The 24,256-nt window shown below is 29.1% G+C and overlaps 1 protein-coding gene across 1 annotated transcript in view; it reads left to right on the forward strand.

The window, feature by feature from the left end:
- The window catches only part of LOC142329480 (uncharacterized), a 72,389-nt gene extending 49,400 nt beyond the window's left edge, over positions 1–22,989 (forward strand). Inside the window, exons 14-15 of the mRNA XM_075374150.1 lie at positions 21,421–21,522; positions 22,282–22,989. Of these exons, the coding sequence (XP_075230265.1) occupies positions 21,421–21,522; positions 22,282–22,989 (810 nt within the window). The remainder of the gene's footprint in view (positions 1–21,420; positions 21,523–22,281) is intronic.
- Positions 22,990–24,256: the final 1,267 nt, after the last annotated feature.

The following is a 24,256-nucleotide window of genomic DNA, read 5'->3' on the forward strand; positions in this document are numbered from 1 at the left end:
GGTTTTGTGTGTTCTTTGACCTCAAAAATCTAATAAAACAGATCCCAGAGCTAAATCTTCCTAAGTTTTCATGATATTCAATGTGAAAAGAAAAATTCAGTGACGAAAAGCATGTTTTTTTTTAGGTTTGAAGAACAAAAACTTTTTTAAATGACTAATAAATGAGTAAATTATATTTTCAAAACTTGTAGAGAATATTTAATCCTGAGAAAACTGATGTAATAAAGTCAATGAAAAACAAAAAACATTCAATTTTTATTATTAAAAACAAAAATTGATGAAGACTACACAAGATACAGTTCTGAGACCTGTTTTATTCAATTTTTCAGGTCAAAAAACATAAGAAAACATCAGGTTTACCCCTTATATAACGCCTTAAAAATTTTAGTATGACCTCATTTCACCAGCAGAAATTAAATCTGGAAGAAATTTTTACGAAGTTTTTTCAGATTTATGTTTGTATGAAGATTTTTCCGTATTTTAAGCTCTAGAATCAGTTTCCAGATTATTTCCTTTTCCTCCAGAATCACCCTACAATATATATATATATAAGCATAATGAATGAATGAACTTGGGTCAAAGGTATGACCTCATTTATCTTGCTGAAGGACACTTGTATCTATAGATATATGTTTCTTTGTGTACATCTGTGTATATATTTAGTTAACTAAAAGTTAGATAGTTGATCAAGCTGTTTCTTTGCCAGAACTGATGAGAAGGGATGGAAGTGGAAGAAGGGGTTAGTTTTTTAGGCTCAATGCCAAAGATATATGACGCCTAAAATAATTATTACTATTATCATCGCAGACAGGAAGTAGTCTTCTTATCATTTAATGTTGTGTGTGCATAATATATGTATATATAGAAAAACAGAAAGAAACTTTCTGTTTTTCTTATTAATAAAATGTCAATAATGAAGTATAATTTCACATGGAAATAAAACGTAACATTTGTTTTGATAATAAAACAATATTTTAAAATTTGTTAGTTGTGTATGTCTAATTTTTGTTTAAATCTGTACTGTTATGTATAAAATACTGTTTATGCATATTTCTTTGAAAAAAATTAAACAGTGTTTGACTTAACTTATAACTGATGAAGTTATTAGGAATAACTTCATCAAGAAGTTATTAAGAAATTAGAAATGAATACAAGTTACATAAAAATAGATAAATAAATTATTATTGTATATAATGTATAGAAAGGGTAAGTACAGCTTACACACACACACACACACACACACACACACACACACACACATATATATATATAAATGTAAACTGCTGCTATGTATGCAATTAAATATGTATAAAATAATTCAATTTTTTGTTAAATTTGGCTAATTTATGTTATATAAATATAAGCAGTTATCGAAAATTAGTTTCTCAGTGTATATATTAAAGGTTATGAAGTTAAAAAAATAGGAAACAGCCATGCTCATAGTCATCTCTAATTAAAAACTTAACTGTTTAGTTACTAGATTAATCTGCTGCTATAGAAATACCATAAATCATCATTTTAAGTTTGTGTAAGAAAATAATGATATAAATACTCAATTATCTGTATTATTTCTCTTAAGCACTTTGTCATTATTAAATTTTAAATGTTCAGTAATTGTTATAGCTTTCTTTTTTTATTGTAGTATACATAATGCTTTAAGCTTGTGGGAAGTGAATTCATTATTAATTTAAAAAATGTATACCTCTTATTCTTGAAAAGATTTTTTTTTTTTTTTTTGTTCACTAAACTGGATTTCTGTTCCAGAGGTATATACTTATACTTATATATATACTTTCACATCGTAATGCAAGCTGATAAATTTTTACCTGTTTTTATTTCCTCCACTTATTATTATTTCCTCCATTTCACTTATTTCACACTTATTTCCTCCATTTATTATTATTTTTAATGATAAATAGTAATAGTAAATTAATAAAAATTTACAGCTTACTGCCAAGCGTACTGCCGAGGTAATTGTTTGCAATAACTCATTGTTTGTCAACAAATTTTTACAAATGAGGTGTCCTTTTGTTCAAAATAAAATGATTAATAAATTCTATAATAAGTAAAACTTTGATCAAACAAATAATTACAAAGATATTGAAGAATAAAAAAACCAAGATTGATGCCATTTTGGCATTTTTGAAGGTGACTTCAAAATTTTTTATTTTGTAGAATAAGGCACTAGTCATAGATTTGCCAAATTTAATTAAAGTACGTTTACCCGTTCCTGAAAAATAATCTTTTTGTTGAAAATCACAAAATGGCGTCCAGAAGGAAAACAAAGTAAAATAGGTCTTAGGTCAATATAAATTTTTTTGATCATTTTACTGTCCTGAATCAGTTACTAAAGTTCAGCAAATACATCCCGAAACACCTCTGTGTGTCTATTGGTTGGGGTAAAAAATGCCTCCAAAGATAAAAATAGACCAAAAAATCAAAACAAATTGCCTTGGTTTCGTTGATGACTTCGCACTGCTAGCAAATGAAATCAACAAAGCTAAAACACAGATAATAGAACTTCAAAACATTGCAAATAAGATTGGCCTCAAAATATCAGTCGAAAAGACAGAAATTATGTTCTAAAAACCAACACAATTAAAAGAAGTAAACATAAATAGTAGTAAAGTCAGAATAGTAATCAAATTTAAATTCCGTGGAGAAATAATAACAAACAACCTCAATCCAAACAAAAACAAACAAACTAGTTAAAGCACAAAAATTAACCCAGTACACCTACAATAAAATATATATAAATCCATAAATGTAAAAATAAGACACTACAACACAGTTATAAAGCCGGAAACCACATATCCAGCAGAAATGCTCTTTCACCTGAACCAACAGTTAAAAACCAACAGACTCAGACAGTAAATTTGAAACTTGTGAACGGGAATATTGCATGAAATACCTGACCAGTCCTGGATTTGAATGCAGAACCTTCCACATGAAGGACAAAGACAATCCCATTCTATCACAGAGTAAAATAGAAATACCTTTTTAATTCTTATTTGGATATTAAATCTTTAACTTCAAGATCAGTTTTATGTATGAAGGTAGTAAAAAATTTCAGTGTTTTTATGTATTCCATAAATTCATTTTAATTCATTTACAAAGTTTTCTTTTGTGTGTGTGTGTGTGTGTGTGTGTGTGTGTGTGTGTGTGTGTGTGTGTGTGTGTGTGTGTGTAAATGCACACAAATAATATATATAGGCTTACCGCACGTCTGGAATTAGCCTGGACAGTCCTAGTTTTTTAGTGCTGTCCGGGGTTGCAAAAAGTCCAGGATTTGAGAATTTTATGACTGGCAAGGATTTTTTTAAATTTTAGATCTATATGTTGGACATTGCATTTTTAAACATTCTCTTATGGCCGTGCATCTCTCAGCCGACCTTGGAGCAAGGCTGACATCGATTTTGACAGAGTCATGGCTACCGGTCTCGTCACAAATGTTTACTTGGTTGTTTGAGATACAACAGGGGCAATGAGTTTATGTTGTTTTCATGTGTGAAGTAACTTGTCTACAAGTTTTTGATCATTTTATCTCATCGTTTAGCAATGGGCAAAAGAAAATGTGTGTTTAATGTTAACCCGCAACAGGAATACAAATTTTTTAAATTGTGTGATGGTAATAACTATGAACATATTTATTGCACACTATGTACTGAAGAATTTTCTGTTACGCATAAAGGAAAGGGTGATATTGAAGACCATGTGAAGACAGCTAAACATAGGTGTGCTATTAATGCTACTGCTTTAGCAAACATAAGAGATTTTTTTAAAGCCAAAGATGGAAATACAAAAACAGTGATCTGGAGTGTGCTGCTAAAGAAGCTACATTTTCATACCACATTGCTATAAACAAACCCAGTTTCAAAACATCAGACTGCACATCTAAACTGGTTAAAAAGTTATATGACCCAAAATTTTCATCTCCTAGAACCAAAACCGAGGCAATTATTGTTAATGTTATTTTGCCATTTATATTGATAATGTGTTGCGTTCTTTGGAAAACATTAATTATGTAACAGTAACGATGGGTAGCTCAAATAGAAGTGAAGTAAAACTTGTTCCGATTGTTGTAAGATATTTCAGTCCGGAGGAGGGAATTCAAGTTAAACTTTTAAATTTTGATGAATGTCAGGTGAAACTGCTCAAATTTTGACTCTGTTTCTTTTGTAGTGAGTGAAAAAATACAAACTTGAAGAAAAGATGGTTTGTTATACTACTGATAACACTAACAGTAATATTTGGTGCTTTAAAGAGAAAGGGAAATGAAAATGTGTTCAGAAAAGTTCAAAGTATTTAAATAGACCAGACCTATTTTAGGAATTTGTTGTTTAATCCACATTGTACATAATTCAGCACAAACAGCATGTGATTCTCTACCCCTGGACATAGAAGTTATTATAAAAATTCATAAATATTTTTACATATATACAGTAAAAGTAACAAAACTTAGTCACACAGTAGCGCAATGTTCCTTTGTTTGTTACCTGCTGTGGAAAGAATTCTTTCCATTTTTGATCATACTTCTTATCTTGTGACAAATGCCCAAAATTATTTGATTTTTTAAAATCTAGAAAGTGAACTGTTTTTGAAATTTTTATATGGTACTCAACAGTTATTTAATAATGTAGTTCTGAAATTGGAAGCTAATTCTATCACAGCAACAGAAGAATTTCAGACATATTCTGAATTAATTCGTCAACTTCAGGAAAGAAAAACCCACAAATTTATACCATCTTCTGCCAAAGAATTGCTATGCACTTTAAAATAAAATAATGATGTTCAGGAACAAAAATCCTTCTCAAGCGTAGACAATTTTTATAATTCTAGTATCCAATACATAGAGTTGTGGAGAATCAGTTTTGATAAAGTTAGTAAGTTTCAGTGGATAAATTTACAAACTGAAATTGTCTGGTCTGATTTAGAAGAGAGTGCACGTTGTAATGAAATTATAAAAGATTCTATAAATATTGATCTATTTAATGAACATTCATTGTTGAACCAGGTAATTCAAAACCAAAGGGTAGGTTTTGGTTCAAGTTCTGAAAAAGTACCAGATACTGTTGAAGAGAAGTGGAAACCAATTTTTAACGCGTTTCAAAAGACTGATATTTCATGTTGCAATATTTCTAAAATGGTTGATTTTGCAGTGTCTTTGCCTGGGATATCTGCTCCAGTTGAGAGAGTTTTTTCAGTTACAGGAAACATTTGGTCTGCAGAAAGGAGTAGACTTTCAGTATCTACTGTTAAACATCTGCTAAATGTTAAAATTCAGAACTTTCTTGTTGTGAATTTTATGATGTAATTAAAACAAACAAACCATTTCTGAAAAAATCATGTCTAGTGAAAAATACAACTGAATAAATAAAGTTTAATGTTTCAGTAAATTGTTAAAACTTTTAAGTAATTTTAAAAATATGTCTTGGGTTGGACCCAAAAAATATGGTAAGCCTAAATATATATATACAAGGTGCTACCCAAAAGTTCAGGGAATTTTACCATAAAAATAAAATAGCTTACCATAACTTATAATTTCCACTGTCTCCTTCAAAGTAATCCCCTTGGGCATTGATACAGTGATCCCAGCGATTTTCCCATGATTTCATGTATCCCTGGAAGTCTGCAGATGTAAGTGTTCAAAGCACGTTCTGTATTTCTTCCTAAATCTCCTGAATTGTGTTAAACGACGGCCTTTCAATTGAAATTTTATTTTCAGAAAGAGAAAAAAGTCGCACCGGGCAAGGTCAGGCGAATAGGGTGTGTGGGCAATCACTACTGTCTTTTTGGAAGCCAAGAAATTCTGAACGGCTAACAATGTGTGCGCAGGTGCATTGTCATGGTGCAGAACCCAGCTGTTGTTACCCCACAAATCTGAACATTTGCGCCTAATGCTTTCACGTAACCGCTTCAAAACTTCACAATAGAACATCCCATTGACAGTTTTACCAAGAGGAACAACTTCCTTATGGATAATGCCTTTGATGTCGAAAAAAACAATCATCATGGACTTCACGTTGCTGCGAACTTTGCGTGCTTTTTTTGGCCGCGGTGAACTTTGTGACTTTCACTGCAACAACTGCTGCTTAGTTTCAGGGACATACCCGTACACCCATGTCTCATCACCGGTTATGATGTTGGAGATGCAGTTAGGATCATCTCTTGCTGAATTTTTCAATTCACTACAGACAGCTACGCGATTTTGTTTCTGGTCGCTGTTCAACAGTCGTGGTACGAATTTTGCAGCAATGCGTCTCATGTTCAAATTGTCTGACAAGATGCGTTGCATGGACCCATATGATATTTGTATGATTGCACAAACATCATGGATTATTTGTCTACAATCTGCAACAATAGCCTCTCGCACTTTTGCAATGTTTTCCGGTGTTGCGCTTGTACATCAACGCGATGAACGCTGAACGTTCATCGTCATCGACTGTTGTTCGTCCATCTTTGAATCGTTTGTACCACAAAAAAGTTTTACTATTACTCATAGCATTGTCACCAAATGCTTCCACATGCATGTGATGGGTTTCTGCACCAGTTTTTTTTAAGCATGAAGCAAAATTTGATGCAGGTTGTTTGCTCTTTAAAATCTGCCATTTAGAACTTCGCCGAAGCAGTAAAACACAACGTTACACAACTGCACGAAAGTCAACAATGCTGCCTCTCACTATCACAGCTGTTAGAACACTGATTCACAAAGAGTACTGTTTGCCATATCTAGCGGCAGCAGGTTGTACCAACAATGGTTCGCATGCAAAATTCAAATTCCCCGAACTTTTGGGTAGCATCTCGTGTATATATGTACCTAGTACAGAATATTGATTACTGGTACAGAAATATACCTTGCAATTCAGAGGAATAATATAAATCTTAATATATATAGTATATAGATGAAAGTATCATATGAAATCTGCAAAGAGTTTCAGTTGGTAATATCTGTTCTCTTTGGATGTGGAAGCTTTTTGAGAAGAAAATTAATTTTACTGCTAAAATATATAATTACGGTAGTACAGTTAGGCTAATGAAAATTAGGGCTGCTGTGTATTTACAATTGATTGCTCAGTTCACCTATAACTTCAGTTTACAGTCACTGATGTGTTTTTTTTTTTAATTCCTCTTTCTCACTTGTTTATTAGAATGAAATACTGATTTCACAATAACAAAAGATGAATAAACAGTACTAGGATTATAATCTTTTTAGATAATAGTTTATTCAAGACTGTACTTATTCAGAGTCAGTCACATTAACTGAACCTCAATAATAAATCACAGTGGTAAAATTAAGTTTTGAAATTTAAAAAAATAATTAACCATGATTTTACTGTATCACAAAACATTTCTAGTAATAGTTAATCAGTGATAATACTTATCTAACTGGTGGGTTATAATGACAAGAATAATAGATTGTTTAATCTTTTTATATGTGAAGTTTATTAAAAAAAAAATAGATAAATAAATTTTACAAAAAAATTGTAAAATCCATTTTATATTAAAATTAAAGTCATTTAGATCCTAATTTAAAAAAAAAAAAATGCATAGCTAGATTGTGTTTAATATATTTGTGTAATATGATTACACATAATTAATTACATTTATTAATTTCTAGTCGCACACTTTATTCAGTTAGTTTATTATTTTAATAAACTGATTTTTATACATATATAAAAAATATATGTTATTTGTAGTGACAATTGCTGTACATTGTGAAGGGAAGTTACAGTATATAGAAATATAGTCAAAATGTTTTCATATGTTTTAAATGTATAGAGCTGTCTCATAACTGTGTCTAATGGATGTTATGATGGTTGTTTTGCCTCTTTTTTTTTAGTTTCTACTTTCTCTCTCTTTTCTATTTTATCTACTTCTTTGCATGCGTATGTCTGTGTATTTTATTTATTGTGTTTACACGTGGGTCAAGAGATTGCTCTTTCTTTTTAACTGCCTCCTGTTTCTCTCCCCTCCTCTTCCGTATTAAGTTGGCTACATGCCCTTAACATAAATAGCTAAACATACACCCACAATATACAGTCTGTAGGCTAGACTGGTCTGTCCTACCTGATTTTTGTATTATTTTATAAATTTGATTTTTTTTTTTTAAATGTTTATTACTGTAATTAATTTAAGGCAATTAACTATTTATAATTTTAAAGTTCATCCATTTAATTTTCATTATTACAGTAGGACTTATATTGTATTCCTTTCAACAAAAGGTTCATTACATAAAAAAAAAAAAAAATGGATCCTTCAAGTGCTTCAGATGACCCACAAACAGCTGATAATGCCCTTTTTCCATTGATGTCATAGTACATTAATTTTCCGTGGAAATATGTATAATATTGAGTTTAACCCCTCCCTCAAAAAGAAACATTTTTAAGTATGATTATCTCACACATTGATAATTTTTTGAATTAAGTTTTGATAAAAATGTTGTACTATTTGCTGCATTTTTAAATGTAGTTATTATTTTCTCTAAAACAATGCATACACAGTGTTTGTTCATCAGCAAACTTTGATGTTTATGCTACTAAAAAAAAAATCCAAATACCATTCGTACAGCTGGGGACAGTTTATTTGTACTTAAATGGTAACTAGATTATTTTGAGTTTATAAGAAATATTTCATTATATATATATATATATATATATATATATATATATATATAGTCTTTTCAGACAGTATTGGAAGATTAGTTGTACTGGAATGCTGATGGGATATTAAAGTACCAAAAATTGGGAATTTTTACCAGTTACTACATCCACATTCTAATATAAGATTAAGTCTTGAGTGATTACAGGAGAGAAGAAACTGGAATTCAGAGGACTGAGTTGAAGTTTTTAGAAGCATGCTAACAAAGACAAGAAGAGATTCAATAAAAAATTCTGCAATAAGAGAAAAACTTTTAATGTATGATCTGTTAATAAGGGAAGATACCCATCATTATAGGATGGAATTGAATTGGGCAGACTATGATATGGAACAGAGAGAATGCTCAAGTGAATGAGTTTTTAAAAAAAAATGTTAATCTAAGTATAATTGTTAGAAGATCTAGATGACAACCGTCAGTCATTAAATTGTAAAAGTAAGACCTGAAAAAGAAAACAGATGGAGAAAGATTTTAAGAAGGAACGGAGTTAAGCATACATCTATAATCCACAGCCTAACATAATAATAATTGGATAAAAGGAAAGAAGGGTAATGATGAAAATAATGTTTTGGTCTATGAAAAAGAGGCTTATTAATTGATTTTGATGACCACTTTTTAATGAATTACTAACTCTCTTAAAAGATCTACCCACCAGTTTATATAGAATTCTTTAAAAAGATATTCTTTTACAAAGCAATGTTGCTATGTTGATGAAATATAAAGAATACAACTAAAAAAGATTGAAATTTTATGCAACATCTAAATAAAATTAAAAATATGTACTAAAATAATTTTATAAATATCTTGCAGATTATTATTCCATTTTGTACTAATCATTTATTATTTTCAAATATTTGCTTTACATTTATTTTATTTTATATATTAGTACGACTAAGCAATTCTCCTTTTTTATTATAATTTTATTTATTTTGATCAAAGTTTTTCCAGATTGTCAGGAAAATTCTGAGGCAGTTTGTTTTTTATCTGTGAATAGCACACCAAGTTGCATAATTAATTTAATATAATGTGTTGATGTATTTATTTATCAAATCTACCAAGGATTGATGTTTATTTTCCATCCTCACAGGAAATTAATCCAATCTAATATTACATTAGTTGGCTCATCTGATTAAAGTTTTAAGTGCTGAAATTAGATGACACAAGCTAAACTCTAAATTATTATGTGTTAAGTACCATACTTCTTATAAGATATTATTAGGCTATGTAAATAACTGAATCTAAAATTTGATCACATGATTTTTCTATGTGATTTTACTGGTTCTGTATCTGAGTTTAATCTATATTTTCATAGCAGTATCATCAGCAGTCAAAGTGACTGATATGTGAATACTTTTTATTTTAAATCATTCTCTTGAAATTGAAAATCGGTAACAATGAGTTGATCAAAAGAAAATATATTTGGATCCAAGCATCTAATATTTTATTTTACATTAACAAACTGAAAGGAGAATTTAATAATAAAACATGTAAATAGACAATTCATAATTTTTCTCACACCTTTTTATATCTTTAAAAACATGGAAGTAGGAAAAAGTATAATAATTATTTTTGAAAAAGAGAATTATACATTGCTTAACAAAAAAGTGTAACTGAGTATTTATTTTTGGATTCATCATTAAAAAAGTGAACAAAACTGTTCTATGAAAAAATGGTAATTTCTCCTTCATTATCCTTCTGTAATAAATTTTCAGCTACATTTTATTCCACCAAAAACATTTCTAAACTGAAATACTTAAACATTTAGTTATTAATAATAATATTAAATTTATTAATAAATATAATTAATAGTTCTTAATAAATAATGAAATAAATTTAGCAACAACAATATCACAATTGTATTGTTTACTGAATAAACAGTTTCAGTTTCAGTTGCTCTACTGAATACAATATTTATTTATTATCTATTTGCTCTATTGAGTAATCAGTTATTTGTATTCTATTAAGTTTTTTTTCATTTTCATTGTTACAATTTGTAAATTTATCTCTTTGTTCAAAATCTATTATTAGTAACATTGTTTTGAGGTCAGTTTTTCTTTTGTAAAAATGGAAATTTATTCTTTCCTTGACATCTCATATGAACTGGGAGACTGCAATCAAGCTGAAGCATGCCATGTGTATGCAGATCATTTTCTTAATCACTATTCAGTGAAATACTTTTTGTAATTCTGAATATAACGTTATGAGAAACCAGATTTCTTTTCTCATAGAGCCCAAGATCAAGGAAGACTGCAAGTCAAAAATGCTGGGTTGGAAAAACAGATATTGGAACTTATTGGAGAAAATCCAGAAGACAGTAGGAGAAGGGTTGCATTATGTGAACAAGTTGATCGTATGACTGGAGAATTCTGTGTAACCAACAACTGTGTCCATATTATGACAAAGAGTGATTGATGAAAATTATCAATATTCTACAATAATATGGCTGTTTGTTTGTCGAACAGTTTAAAAAATTAGGTGTCATTTTGTTCCATTAAAAGTTTTATAAATTACCTCATAAGCATTTTATGAGGTAATTTTTTTAAAACTTATAACTAATCTTCAATTTCCTACTGTAGTAGTATTCACTGATGAAGTTGGATTTAACCAAATTGAAATCTCAATCTTCACAATAACAATCATGGGCACATGATAATCCTCATGTATCACGCAATCAAGGTTTTACCAATAAATTCAATAAACTTTGGTACTTGTCATTGGCAGTTCACTGATTGGTCCATTCCATACCAGCATGTTTGAATGATTATAATGACATTTTTTAGGAAACTTTTGCATCATTTGGATGAAGTTCCTCTGTTAACTAAGAATAACATGATGAGGTTCATGGACAATGATTTTCCATCACGCTTCAGTACTTTGACAATTACTTCCCTTAAAAGTAGATTGATTGTGCAGGATCGATAACTTGACCCACAAGATCACCTGATTTAAACCCAGTAGATTTATACTTTTGTGAAATCCTAAAAAGTATGGTTTACAGTACACCTATGCTTAGTGTTGAAGGTATTCAGCAGAAGAGGGTTTTCGCTGGTTAAAACATTGTATTGTCACCATTGGAGCGCAGTTTGAATGTCTGTCTAAGAAAATATAACTTAAGTCTGTTATACAGTTATTTATGTTCAGATTCTAATCAGATTTTAAGACACCTGTTGCTTATTTATTTTTGCATAAAATTTATTAAATCCCATTCTTTTTACTTCCTTGTATGAAGTAAAGGAAGTATTGTGATTGCGAAAAATTTCAGTTTCCAGATTTCAACAAAAATATCCATTTTGACCATCCCTGAATCCATTTTGACTAGTTTTGGCGTGATGTATGTATGTACATATCTCGCATAACTCAAAAACTATTAGCTGTAGGATGTTGAAATTTTGGATTTAGGACTGTTGTAACATCTAATTGTACACCTCCCTTTTGATTGCAATCGACTGAACAAAAAGTGTCCAAAAAAGCCCATAATCCAAAAAAATTAGGATTTTGGATTTTTTCTTAACTGAAGTTATAAGCCCTCATTGAGAGCTTTTTAACAATATACCATAAGTTATACTTATTTTCATTGGTTCCAGAGTTTTAGCCAAATAAATTTTTTTATTTAGATCTTAGGAGAAGGCACATCAGTTCAAATGGACTTCATCTCCTTTTTTTTTAATTTAAATATATTGGTTTATTAATAATTAATTAACCTCACATTGTAAAAAAAAAATTACAAATATAGTTCAATAATTACAATAAAAAAAAAGTATGAAAAATATCAGAAGTTATTAATGAAATAAAATTTTATATACTTTTAATTTAAAAAAAAATGTATATATGTAATTTAATCGGCTTACAAGGAAGTTACGTGGTGGCCACATCAGATTTTTTCTTATATTGTATCATGTAAAAACACACATTTACTTAAAAGAAAATTGTGTTGTGATTATTATAATTATCGTAAGAGTTATATTTTTTATCCAATTTTTATTGAAAATTATGGTTTTATATAGGAAACTAGAACATCTAAAAATATTTCTTTTTTTAATTCACACGTAAGCACCTATGCACCTTGTGCATGGGAATATGAAGTGGAATTTTTTTTCATACAAAAAATACCTTGTCTTGATAAAATTCAGCCTGCAACTTTGTGGATTAAAGACACACTTCTAAATTCACACTCTTCTCATTATCACTCTTCTATGGTGGTTGGGGTTAACTGTTATTTGAGAAGCTTTTTGTAGTGAACCTGTTTTAACTAAAAAATCATATTATTTTATATCAAAAGTGTTCTTATAACAATACAGTTATTAAAAATTGTTTTTTCTTATGAAAAAGATTATTTTTCTTTTTCAACATTTTGTGAGAGAGTATGAGTGCATGTGTGCACATACATGGATACCCATGTGTGTTACTTTTGTTATGCTAGTATTCATGTTTATAGAAGGGTGGACGTAACAGAAAGAGAAAGAAAGTTTTGATTGTATTAATAGTGTAGTATAGTTTTGCTACAGTTTATACACCTCAGTATATAACTGTCCTCTGGATTAGTTACATATCCCTTTAGCCCAGCCCAGTGATAAAGTTACTCTTCCCCTTTTCCTGCCATTTTGTTTCTGTTATTTTCTTCATAATAGCTATATTTTTTTAACAAGCGTTTTATAATTTATTCAGATGAAAGGATAGTTTGATCTAAATAAAATTAAAAAGTTTTCAAAATGGAAATTAATTATTACCACCAGTGTTATTTAAAATGTCTAATTTTCCTATTTGTTTTATGTCAAATAAAATTTTGTTAAAACTTCAAAAAACTGTAAGTAATTAAATCCTGTATTTTAATTATATAGACTAGTTATTTATTTTTTGGTTTAGAAATTATATTTTATATATAGTTCAGTTATATATTACTATCCATCCCACTGTAAATAAAATGTAATTTAGTGTTTCTTCAATAGGTAATGTCATAGTTTTATTTTTATAATCACCAAACCCCAGTGGCTACATAAATAATTTTAATTACTCTTATAAATTCAAAATAATCTTTAATTTTGTATACCCAGTTGGTATGTTGGGTTATTTCGAAAATTTATCTCGTGCTTTTACATCATTACTATATGAAATCTTAACTGATAAGTACTAAAATAATTCAATAAATTTTTTTTCACCATAATTTACTACAGTTATTATTTGAATTTAATAAGGAAAAATGTATTTGCGTTAGTAATTAATATAAATCATTCTTATTATTAAATAAATAAATGTTTTATTTAGATTAATATAAATTAATAAAATTAGAAAAGAGATTATTTATTATTCTAAACAAGGATAAAGAAAATGCATAATTTTTTTATTAATATTTTAAAATTTATCAACAGAATAGATTTTTTGGTTTTATAAAAAGTCTTTTATTTATAGTGGCAATTGGAACTCAATGATGAATGTAAAATAAGTCAGAAGAATAACTTAAATGTAATCCTAAACCAGTAACCTTCCAACTAAAATTGTTTGATTTGTTACAGTAAAACAAAATCATACAGTTTGATCATCCCATGAAAATTGATTTTCTTACAAGATATTTTAAGACATGGGAAAAATTTATAAAATTGATACTGGTGTAGTATAAATAATCATAGTATTATGCTCATAATTTATAGTATTATTTCAAATTAGGTTAGTACATTAAATTCACTGAATAGTTTTATTTTCATTCCCATGAAAATGACCTAAAGCTGATTAATTTAAAGTAGTACTTCCAAAATGTTGATACGCAAAAACAACGATAAGATTAGCACAGTTATAAATTTTTTTTTAGGGTATAAATATATATGATTATTACAGAATGCAAAAATGAAAATTATATATGGTGTGGTGTTTATTTACTTAGATTATTCGAATGTATTGTATTATATTATGTTTTTGTGACTGATAATTTTGTAATGATTAAAAAATTTGGTTCATTTTAACAGGATTGTGATGCATGAAACTTTAAATATTGTATTATGTCTTATTCTTAGTGTAAGTGATGCTGTTTTTAATGGATTCGCCGTAAAACATTGTTTCTTATCCTGGGGTCACAATGATATGAAAGGGGGTTGTGAAATTAGCCTCCAACTTTTCATATAAACAGTAATGAAACGATGGAAAAAATCATTTATTATAACTTCCATGTATAAGTATACATGTAAGGAAAATAGATTAATGAGATGGTTGCATTTGTTTTTCATTTAAAAGTTTCTCCATAAGTGGATCTATGTTAGAACTGCACAAAAGCAAATTGATTTCAAATGATAAAAGATGATCCTTATATTTAGTTTTTAGCATAACCATAGATGAAAAATCCTTTTTACAGAGGTAAGATGTGGCAAAAGGGATTTTCAATGCTTCTTTGATTAAATTCTCATATTCACTTCAATGAACAACCCAAAACGTATTTAAATTTTCAGATGTGAATTGTAGTTGTCACGTTTTATAGGCAGATATTTTGATGAGCTGGTTGTGAATCTAACTGATAACTTAGCAGCTACAACAATGTTTTCACTTAATGAATTCAGTACCCATCTCTTCAAGAAATCACTTTTATCCGGGAAATACTCTGCCAACTGAATTTTTAGCTCATGCAAATGCATCTTCATGTTATCCAAACTGTGGTGAATAATGTCTTCTTTATCTAAATTTTTCTCAGTATAATCAGAAGTGAATGGAAACATATCAAAATTTTTGCTTTGAAGGCGAATAATCCAGATATCAAGCTTCTTAATGAAAGTATGAACTTTGTCATTAATAAAATGTTTTATCACGTTCTTGAAAATTCACATTCAAGTTGTTCAAACATGAAAATATATCAGCTATAAGTAAGCCGACAGTAACATATACTCATTATTTTGTAAAAAAAATTGAAAATGACTTTGTTTATCCTGGAAAATTGTTATTAATTTATCTTGCAATTCCAATAATGGAGTTAACATTTTCTTCCACAATAACTATAGACTTCTGTATGGAAAAGAAGAGAGTTTTTCTATTCACCCATTTCATCGCATAGTTTAGCAAACAGCCTATTCTGTAATGGTCAACTTTTAATAAAATTAACCATTTTTACAGCTTTACAAAGAATTTATTTGAAATTTTCAGGCATATATTTTGTGATAAAAGCATGTCTGTGAAAGAAGCGTGCATCCATTCCACCCTTGGTGTTACACGATCTTTTAATTTTTTCAGAAATCTTCTGTTCTTTCCTGTTATCTGCACAATCACTACATACTGCAATACATTTTGTTCAATCTATTTTGTAGATTTTAATAGCTTCATAAAAAACATCAAAAATTATTGTCCTGTTGCATGGCCAGGTATTGATTTGCAAAAGAATATATTTTCTTTGATTGATCTGTCCCTATCACAATCATATCTCACAAAATATAAGAACTGAACTCGTAGGGGAAGACACCCACTATGTGACATTGGTAGTCACCTCCTCCATACCTAGCCCTTTTGGGCTCTACCAAAGATCATCTTCAAAACCTTTGGCCTTGTTCTTGCCTCAGTTAGGATGCCACTGATGCGAATACCACATGTGACAATCCCAGTGGTGTACTACTATCCCAAAAGAAAAAAAAAATCACACTAGTCTCAAACAAGACTGAGTAAACAAAATATGAAAAGAACTGAAATCCACTACCTACCCGAAGGCAAAAGAGTGAGTTCACCACTCAGTTACAACAAAAAAAACCAACTGTAAAACCTTAAAACTTACCAATTACAAAACAAACAAAAGAAGAATGTGGGAAGGCCCAGGTGGCACCCTAAATGCCCTCAGGAATCCATTCTTTTGACAAATAGTGTATAAAATTCTCAACTATTGTCCATTTGGCCTGGTTTCACCAGTTGACGCAGAGATCCAGCGCCGACCCGGTAATGTCAAGCCGACAGATAGTCTCCGTACATATCAACTCATACTTTGAACAGACATGCAGAACATGATGTATATCGTCCAATTGTCTGCATTGCGGATACATTCCTGAGTTCACCAGGCCAAACCTCTGCAGCCTGTCCTGGAAAGCGCCATGCCCAGAAAGATATTGTGTCACGTACTTATTCAGGTGTTCCCAAGAGGCACCCTGTAAACTAACAATATCAGGAAACAGACCATGCGTATAATGCTCACCCTCTGCCCCATCCCATCTGGCCTGTCACAAAGCATTACCATGTTGTTCAATTTCCCGAACTTTGTCAGAAGTTAACTCACCTAACTTCTTGGCGACTTAATGCTGTTACCGCTCTGACGCAATCAAGTCTATCGGTTTCACGCCCGCAATCACCAAGATCGCCTCCCGTGAAATCATACAGTAGCCACCCACTACCATTAAAAGTATAAGGTGTTGAGCCGTCAACAGTATCTCCTGATAGCTTTTAATATTTAGCCTATCTGCCCAAACAGGCGCTGCATATAGCATAACTGCCTTGCAGACTCCCTTATACAGGATACTCATAGTCTTAAAATTAAGATCCCAATCAGGATTGACCACCTGTCAAATACCAAAGAAGGCACTACAGGCCTTCTTCACAACGTAGTGAAGGTGCTGTTTGAATTGCATTTTCTCATCAAGAAACAGCTCGAGGTATTTTTGAGCCTGAACTTATTTTATGTGCTGGCCTGCCATCAAAACACGAACTGCTGCCTCACTGCCAAACGGTCTTTGAAGAGCATCATAGTGGTCTTCTTCGGGCTGAAAGTCGTCTTATGTTGATGACTTCACAGCTCAAGTATCCTGCAAGCCTGAGTGACTTGGAACTCAACCTCCCTCCGTGAGCATCCTTCGACCAGCAGGAGCCCATCATCAGCATAAGCCACAATGGACACCGGCTTGGCAACCTCAGCCGCAGAAGTGTTTGCCACATCTGTTGATTCATCAAATTGAATATTAAAAAATTTACTTGTTGATTTATCTGAATGGAAACACTGACAGCCATGTCATTGATTCACCTTGATAATGTGTTGTTAAAAAGCAGAATTTTTTTTCTATTTTTTTTTGCTTCTTCCATGCCTGTTAATAAAACAATGGCCATATCAATTGTAGCAGGTAATATGAGGTTTTCTGCAAATGTATGGGGTTTGAACAGCTTAACTACTATTATTGCTACGAGATAAGATGCTTCAGTATGTTTTGATTTACAAATAGAAGCTTGTTGATTTCTCAAAGTATGTAATTCTTTTTCAAAAAATCTCAAGGGTTTGTTTCTATGATCTGGATGTTTAGTTTCCAAGTGTTGAATTAATTTGTATGGCTTCATGCTATCATCAGAAAGGACTTGGAAATTAACAATGCACTATGGCTTTTCATCCAGTGTGGTAAAACCATTTAAATAACTGTTATTGTAAAATCTTGTCTTTTTACCAATCAATTCACTGGATATAGATGGCTGACTTTGTTTTTTCACATTTTGCATAAGAATCTAATCTATTCTAAAAAAAAAAACAGTTACCTTGTTTGATCGCATATTAAAAAACCAAAACCTTAATAATTATTATTATTTTCAATGAAACTACAGTTTTAAAAACTTAAATAAAGGCACCAAACGCACACTTCAGATTCAAAGCTAAACTGATGTTCTGCAAACCTTTACGTTTCTTTTATATTGCTAAGAATATGATGTTCAAATGTATCATAGGCATGTTCAAACATGATGCTCTCACAGTAAATAATATGCAAGCAGACTAAATTACAGGAGCTTTTACACAAGTTGGAACCTGTAAATTGCTCATCTTTGTACATTTCATACACATGCATATTCATTCCCATCGCTATCAACATGGCTAAATAGTTTTAACTAGGTTTTATTTGGTTGGGGTTGGGAGTTTGCAAAATATTCATTATATATATATATTTTTTACTTTTTAGGGATCATGGATCTAAAAAGGTTGAGGAATCACCTTGCCTTTTATATATATATATATATATATATATATATATATATATATATATATATATATATAATATTATTATATATTATTAGATTAAGATAACATGAAATTAGAATAGTTTAATTTAAAATAAAAGTCTGTTAATATCATTTTAAAATGTAAAAATCTTAACTGTGTTATAATTTTAATTATATGATGCAATGAAAATATGGTTCTTTTTTTAAATTTCTTTTTGAATGTGTTTTTGCTTTGAATCTTTGTTAAGTTCAAAGAATGATTGTTTTCTGTCACTCAAAAATATAAATTTTGTGATAAATATTCTGCCAAATCCTGATTGTCTAAAGGCAAACAAAAACAAGGAAAACATTTTTTTTGTAGAGATTTTGTTTTTTGGGTATTTGTATTGAAACTTATAAAAAACTAACATTACATAAGTGGTAGACTTAGTAATGTATTTGATCATTGATGTGTTTGTTGAGTAAGTTGTATGTGTTTTTATAATTTCAAAACATTTATTCTTTTGAAATAAAAACTTTTTCCGTGTGTTGAGTTCATGATGTCTGCACAATTTACATTTCATGAGCTCTGTGCATTTGAACTATTCTAGATTTGATAAAAATTGTGTACTAAACTAATAAGCACAACATAATCCTCAGTTATATTATTTAACCACAAAAATTAGGTAAATTTATAAAATAGAAACAAAACTATGTTATACCAGTATGTTTGTAGACAAAAGATAGTTGCACAGAATTCATTGTGTTTTCATTAAAATAAATAAATAAGCCTTTTATTTGGTATTAGTGTTAAATTTTTATTGTAGATATATATAAGTGAACAAAATTTCACAAACTTGAATGTACATCAAGAAATATATTAATAATAACACTTGACCTACCTATTAAATTATTTCTTCATTTAACTGTCATTTGTTTAACATTCACATTTGAAATCAGGGCCATTACTATGCATAGGCCTCTCCTCCAATATTCCATGCTTCTCTGTCTAATGCCAACCTATACTTTCAGCCTCCTTCAGATCATCTTTCCATCATTTTTTCTGTCTACTTCTTTTCTTTTCCCATAGAAAGGTTTCCAAAATTTAACTTGTTTTTTCCACCTAATATCTTCCAACCTTGCCAGGTGGCCAGCACATTTCCACTTCAATTTCTTTATAATTTTTATCACACCTGCTACTCCACTGTGTTTTCTTATCTTTTCAATTTAATCCATGAAATATTCAAGAATTAAGTCTACCACTTATGTAATGTTAGTTTTTTTATAAGTTTCAATACAAATACCCAAAAAACAAAATCTCTACAAAAAAAATGTTTTCCTTGTTTTTGTTTGGCTTTAGACAATCAGGATTTGGCAGAATATTTATCACAAAATTTATATTTTTGAATGACAGAAAACAATCATTCTTTGAACTTAACAAAGATTCAAAGCAAAAACACATTCAAAAAGAAATTTAAAAAAAGAACCGTATTTTCATTGCATCATATAATTAAAATTATAACACAGTTAAGATTTTTACATTTTAAAATGATATTAACAGACTTTTATTTTAAATTAAACTATTCTAATTTCATGTTATCTTAATCTAATAATATATAATAATATTATATCTTAATGAGATTTAAAAATCTAATGAGATTTTTAAATCTCATTAAAGTTCTTATTTCTAACATCAAATATATAAATTCCATGTGTAATACAGTAATGAGCATGGGAAAAATGTTTTAACTCCAAAGTATGGGATAATTGAGTAATTTTCCTAACTGCAAATAATTTGGAGCTCATTTTATTTAATATCACTTTGGTATGATTATGTGAAATTAAATTACAGTCAGTTACTAAATTAAGAATTGTTCTTTTTCAATTTCTACTTTGTCATTTATGATGTTAGGTTTTACATTTATCTTATTTTGCCTTGATTAAATTTATGTTGTTTTTAAATTTTAAATTAAAATATGTTCTTCAAAAAATTGTTGTATAGCTGCTATGATCACAGACAAACCCTCTACTTCTTTAGGAGTAACTTATTATTAAATATCTTCTTAGAAATAGTAATTATTAAACTATTGCTATAATACAACTAGATAAAATAATCATTTAACATATTAAATTGTTGATAATTTTATTCAGTTCTTCATTGAAGAATTGTTAAATAACAAAGGTGTTGAAATGCACTAATAGAATCATTATGCATTCAGCGTTGAGTTTTTTCTTTAAATTGCATTAAAAAATTACTATAATCAAAGAAAATATTTATCAGCAGTGTTTAATTACTGTAATTTTGTAATACTTGTATTTTCATTTCTTCCTAAATGAAAATACAAAGTGTAAAAAAAATTGTTTTCACAATCTCCTATTTAAAAAAAAAAAAAACAGAAGTTGATAATTATAAAAAGAATACTATGTTTAGTTCATTAAATAGCCAAAGTGCTGAAAAAATATAAATATTTCCAGATAATTGCTTCTTTTAAGTAGTTATATAAATAATTACAAATCCAGAAAATGATGGAGTTTTAAATAATTGTCTTGGATTTTCTTGTGAATTATCTTTCTATTGACCATAGTTTCTATGGATAAGTTTAAGTAATCTGTATAAAAAAAGTTCCTCTTTTTAACAGACTCATATCTCTCTCTCTTTCTCTGTGTGTGTGTATTTTTTCCTTTACTCCATTTTGTTCAAAATTTTTATATCTGCAGTTATATAAAATTTCACAACACATTTCAAATAATTTGTAAGTAGACATTTTTTTATATTCTTTTAATCGGTTTCACTTTATAAAAGTGTTTCATTCTTTAATAAATGTTTTTCTTAAGATCGTTCTGTAATTTTATCATTTCAGGTGGATGTGAAAAGCATCTGGTTGGACGAAGATATGGGATTGGGACGCACCTGTAAGGAGGCAGAGGAACTACGATTACAACAACTTCAAATTGAACAAGAGGTAAGTTAATATACAGTTTTATTAATGCCATTAAGAATGTATAATTTTGTTAAGTGATCTAGAATAAACAATTAGAAAAACTTCCTAGTTATGACTGACCACAGTCATAATTTTATTCAAAGAAATGACTATACTGATAAAATTAAGTTTTGTTTTACAATGTATTTTTTATTTTTTAGTCTGTTGATTACAAGATTTATAACATTGATCTCAGTCTTATTAGATTATTTCCTACAGCAGTATTTCCTAACATAATCCAAATACAAGTATTGTCTTCAGCAAGAGAATAGGAAGATTTTGATAATGGTTTGTCAACTGTTAACATCAAACAACTGCTAAAATAAATTAAAAAAGTGTATATGTAAAAATTTGAGGGTCTTTGAAGGCAGTTAATTACAATATTATTGAGAGTGCTTCTAATACAATTAAGGCTACTTTGATTACGATAAATAATAAATTAGATAAAATTTGTACTTATGAATCCTCATTAAATGACATGAGGTTTTTGATTGCAATTCTAAAATGAAGTTTCTATTTAGTTGAGTTAAGTAAACAGATAATAATCCTAAACTCTTATAAATAAAAAAAATTTATTTATCCACAGGTATTGATTAAAATTGTTAACTATAAAATTTATGAATGTACTTAATATTTATCTATTTTATAACTTCTGTCGTTTGTTTCTGATTTGGTATATTTGATTCAGTAATTAACATATTAATATTTTTTAAATTTTTGTCTTTTTTTTACTTATTGCAGATTCAACAGCTGGAGCGGGCTAGTGCTGGTCAGATTGGGTATGATGAACACATTCCATCATATTATTACGTTCGTGAAATACCGAACAAACCACCACCACCATACACACCTCCTGGTCAGGCTTGCATCCCAACTAATCACCAAGATATTTTAGCAATAGTATATACAACTACAGACTATCTTTACTCAGCACATTCCCAAGGTAATGACCTCTCAAAATTGCAGCCACCTAACAAACTTCTGGCACTTGATGATTCTCCAAGAAGTATTTATAAAAGATTTTTGTTTGATTTAACCCGCCAGTTAATTTTAGAAGCTATTGATTCTGGCCAAGATGAAAATCTTTTACCGTGGGAAAAAACTGAATATAAAAGAAAGTGCTGGATTCCGCAAAAAACAGGTGAAATAATAAAACATATTGTAACCGACAGAGTAAAGGTTTTGTTTGGATTTGAGACTAGAAGTGTTAAAGAAAATTTGATTATTAGGTGGTCAAGGAAAAAAAGAGATAAAGTGGATGAATTGTTGGTCAGGGAATCCCAAGAAGAAGAACAGGAGTGGACTGATTTTTCACTGGATGAAAATGCCATTAAAAATAAAATTTCATTATCGATACTAGATTCTCTTCTTTTGGAAACGGGAACTGTCTTACAAGCTGCATTTCACAATAAAATGAATAGAATAAGAAGCTGCCTTCTTGATACATGATTTTATTTTACTATTTTTTTTTTTTTTTTTTTTTTTTTTTTCTTTTCTTTAATTGCTTTAAAAGGGAAAATATTCTGAACTAAGTATTAATTTTTTTTATATATTTTACTTTTTTTAGATTTTTATACTAGTCGTTTTTATATATACATGATCTGGTTTCCATTGTCTAAAACATAACAAATTAAATTAAGATTCATAAACTACTCCTGACTTGTACTATGAGTATATTTCAGTTAATTCTTGAGCTGATAACTAAAATGACATCAGCTGTTAGTTCTAAATGTATTGTGGTAACTTACAGTTGTTTTTAGAATGTTTTCCTCATGTTAAAACTTATTTTTATATTACTTTATTCAAAGATGTAAAAACATCTGTGCAATTTTATACAACATATTCCATACTTTACCATGCATTACATTTATAATTTATTAATTATTGTACTATTAGTACAATAGTTTTAATGTTATTTTCAGAATACTCATGTTCTAAAATATTTTTTGAAGAGAATAATGGATGTTTAATTTTCATTAAACACCAAAGACTTGTTCAAAACTGGTCTACAAGCAAGTCTTTGGTGTTAACAGTCTATTTCAAAAGAAACAGGAGGTCATAGTTAAAATATATATATATATATATATTTGAAATCTTTATACTCTGGAAAAGAATTTAATAAATATTATGTAGAAAGTAAATATTTTACTCTGTTCAGGCAACTATCACTGTAATAAAATGATTATCTATTATTATGGGTTATTAGTTTTTGCCTATTTCACTTCAATGAAGCAGTGTTTTTCTTAAATATAATACTTTACCTTAAAATTATCATACAGCATTTTTAACATTTATTTAGATTATATTGTGGAGACTTACGAATAAAAAATATGAATTGACAGTTTTAATTTTTAGTAACATATTTATAGACACCAGCTAGATTATAAAGCTAACATGGTTCAAGAGGACATGCAGTGTCAAAGAAACTGCTTTTATCAATTTATGTTATACATATGATATTTTATTTGTAATTAATAATATATTTATTTATTAGCTGTTCAGTTAATGTTTACAAGTGTTAGCTATAGAAAATAGTTGTTGAAAATATGATTACACTATAATTGTTAATGAAGATGAAATTAGATTTTAATATACAGTTAGCAGTTTGTTTTAAAATAGTTTTATATATACAGTAGAATGTTGACAATTCAAAATAAATAAAATGCTCTTCACTTCAACTTAAGCACTATAACTTGAATAATTTATAAATAAAAAA

The sequence above is a fragment of the Lycorma delicatula genome, chromosome 8 (assembly GCF_047948215.1).
Source record: "Lycorma delicatula isolate Av1 chromosome 8, ASM4794821v1, whole genome shotgun sequence".
NCBI classification, from domain to species: domain Eukaryota; kingdom Metazoa; phylum Arthropoda; class Insecta; order Hemiptera; family Fulgoridae; genus Lycorma; species Lycorma delicatula.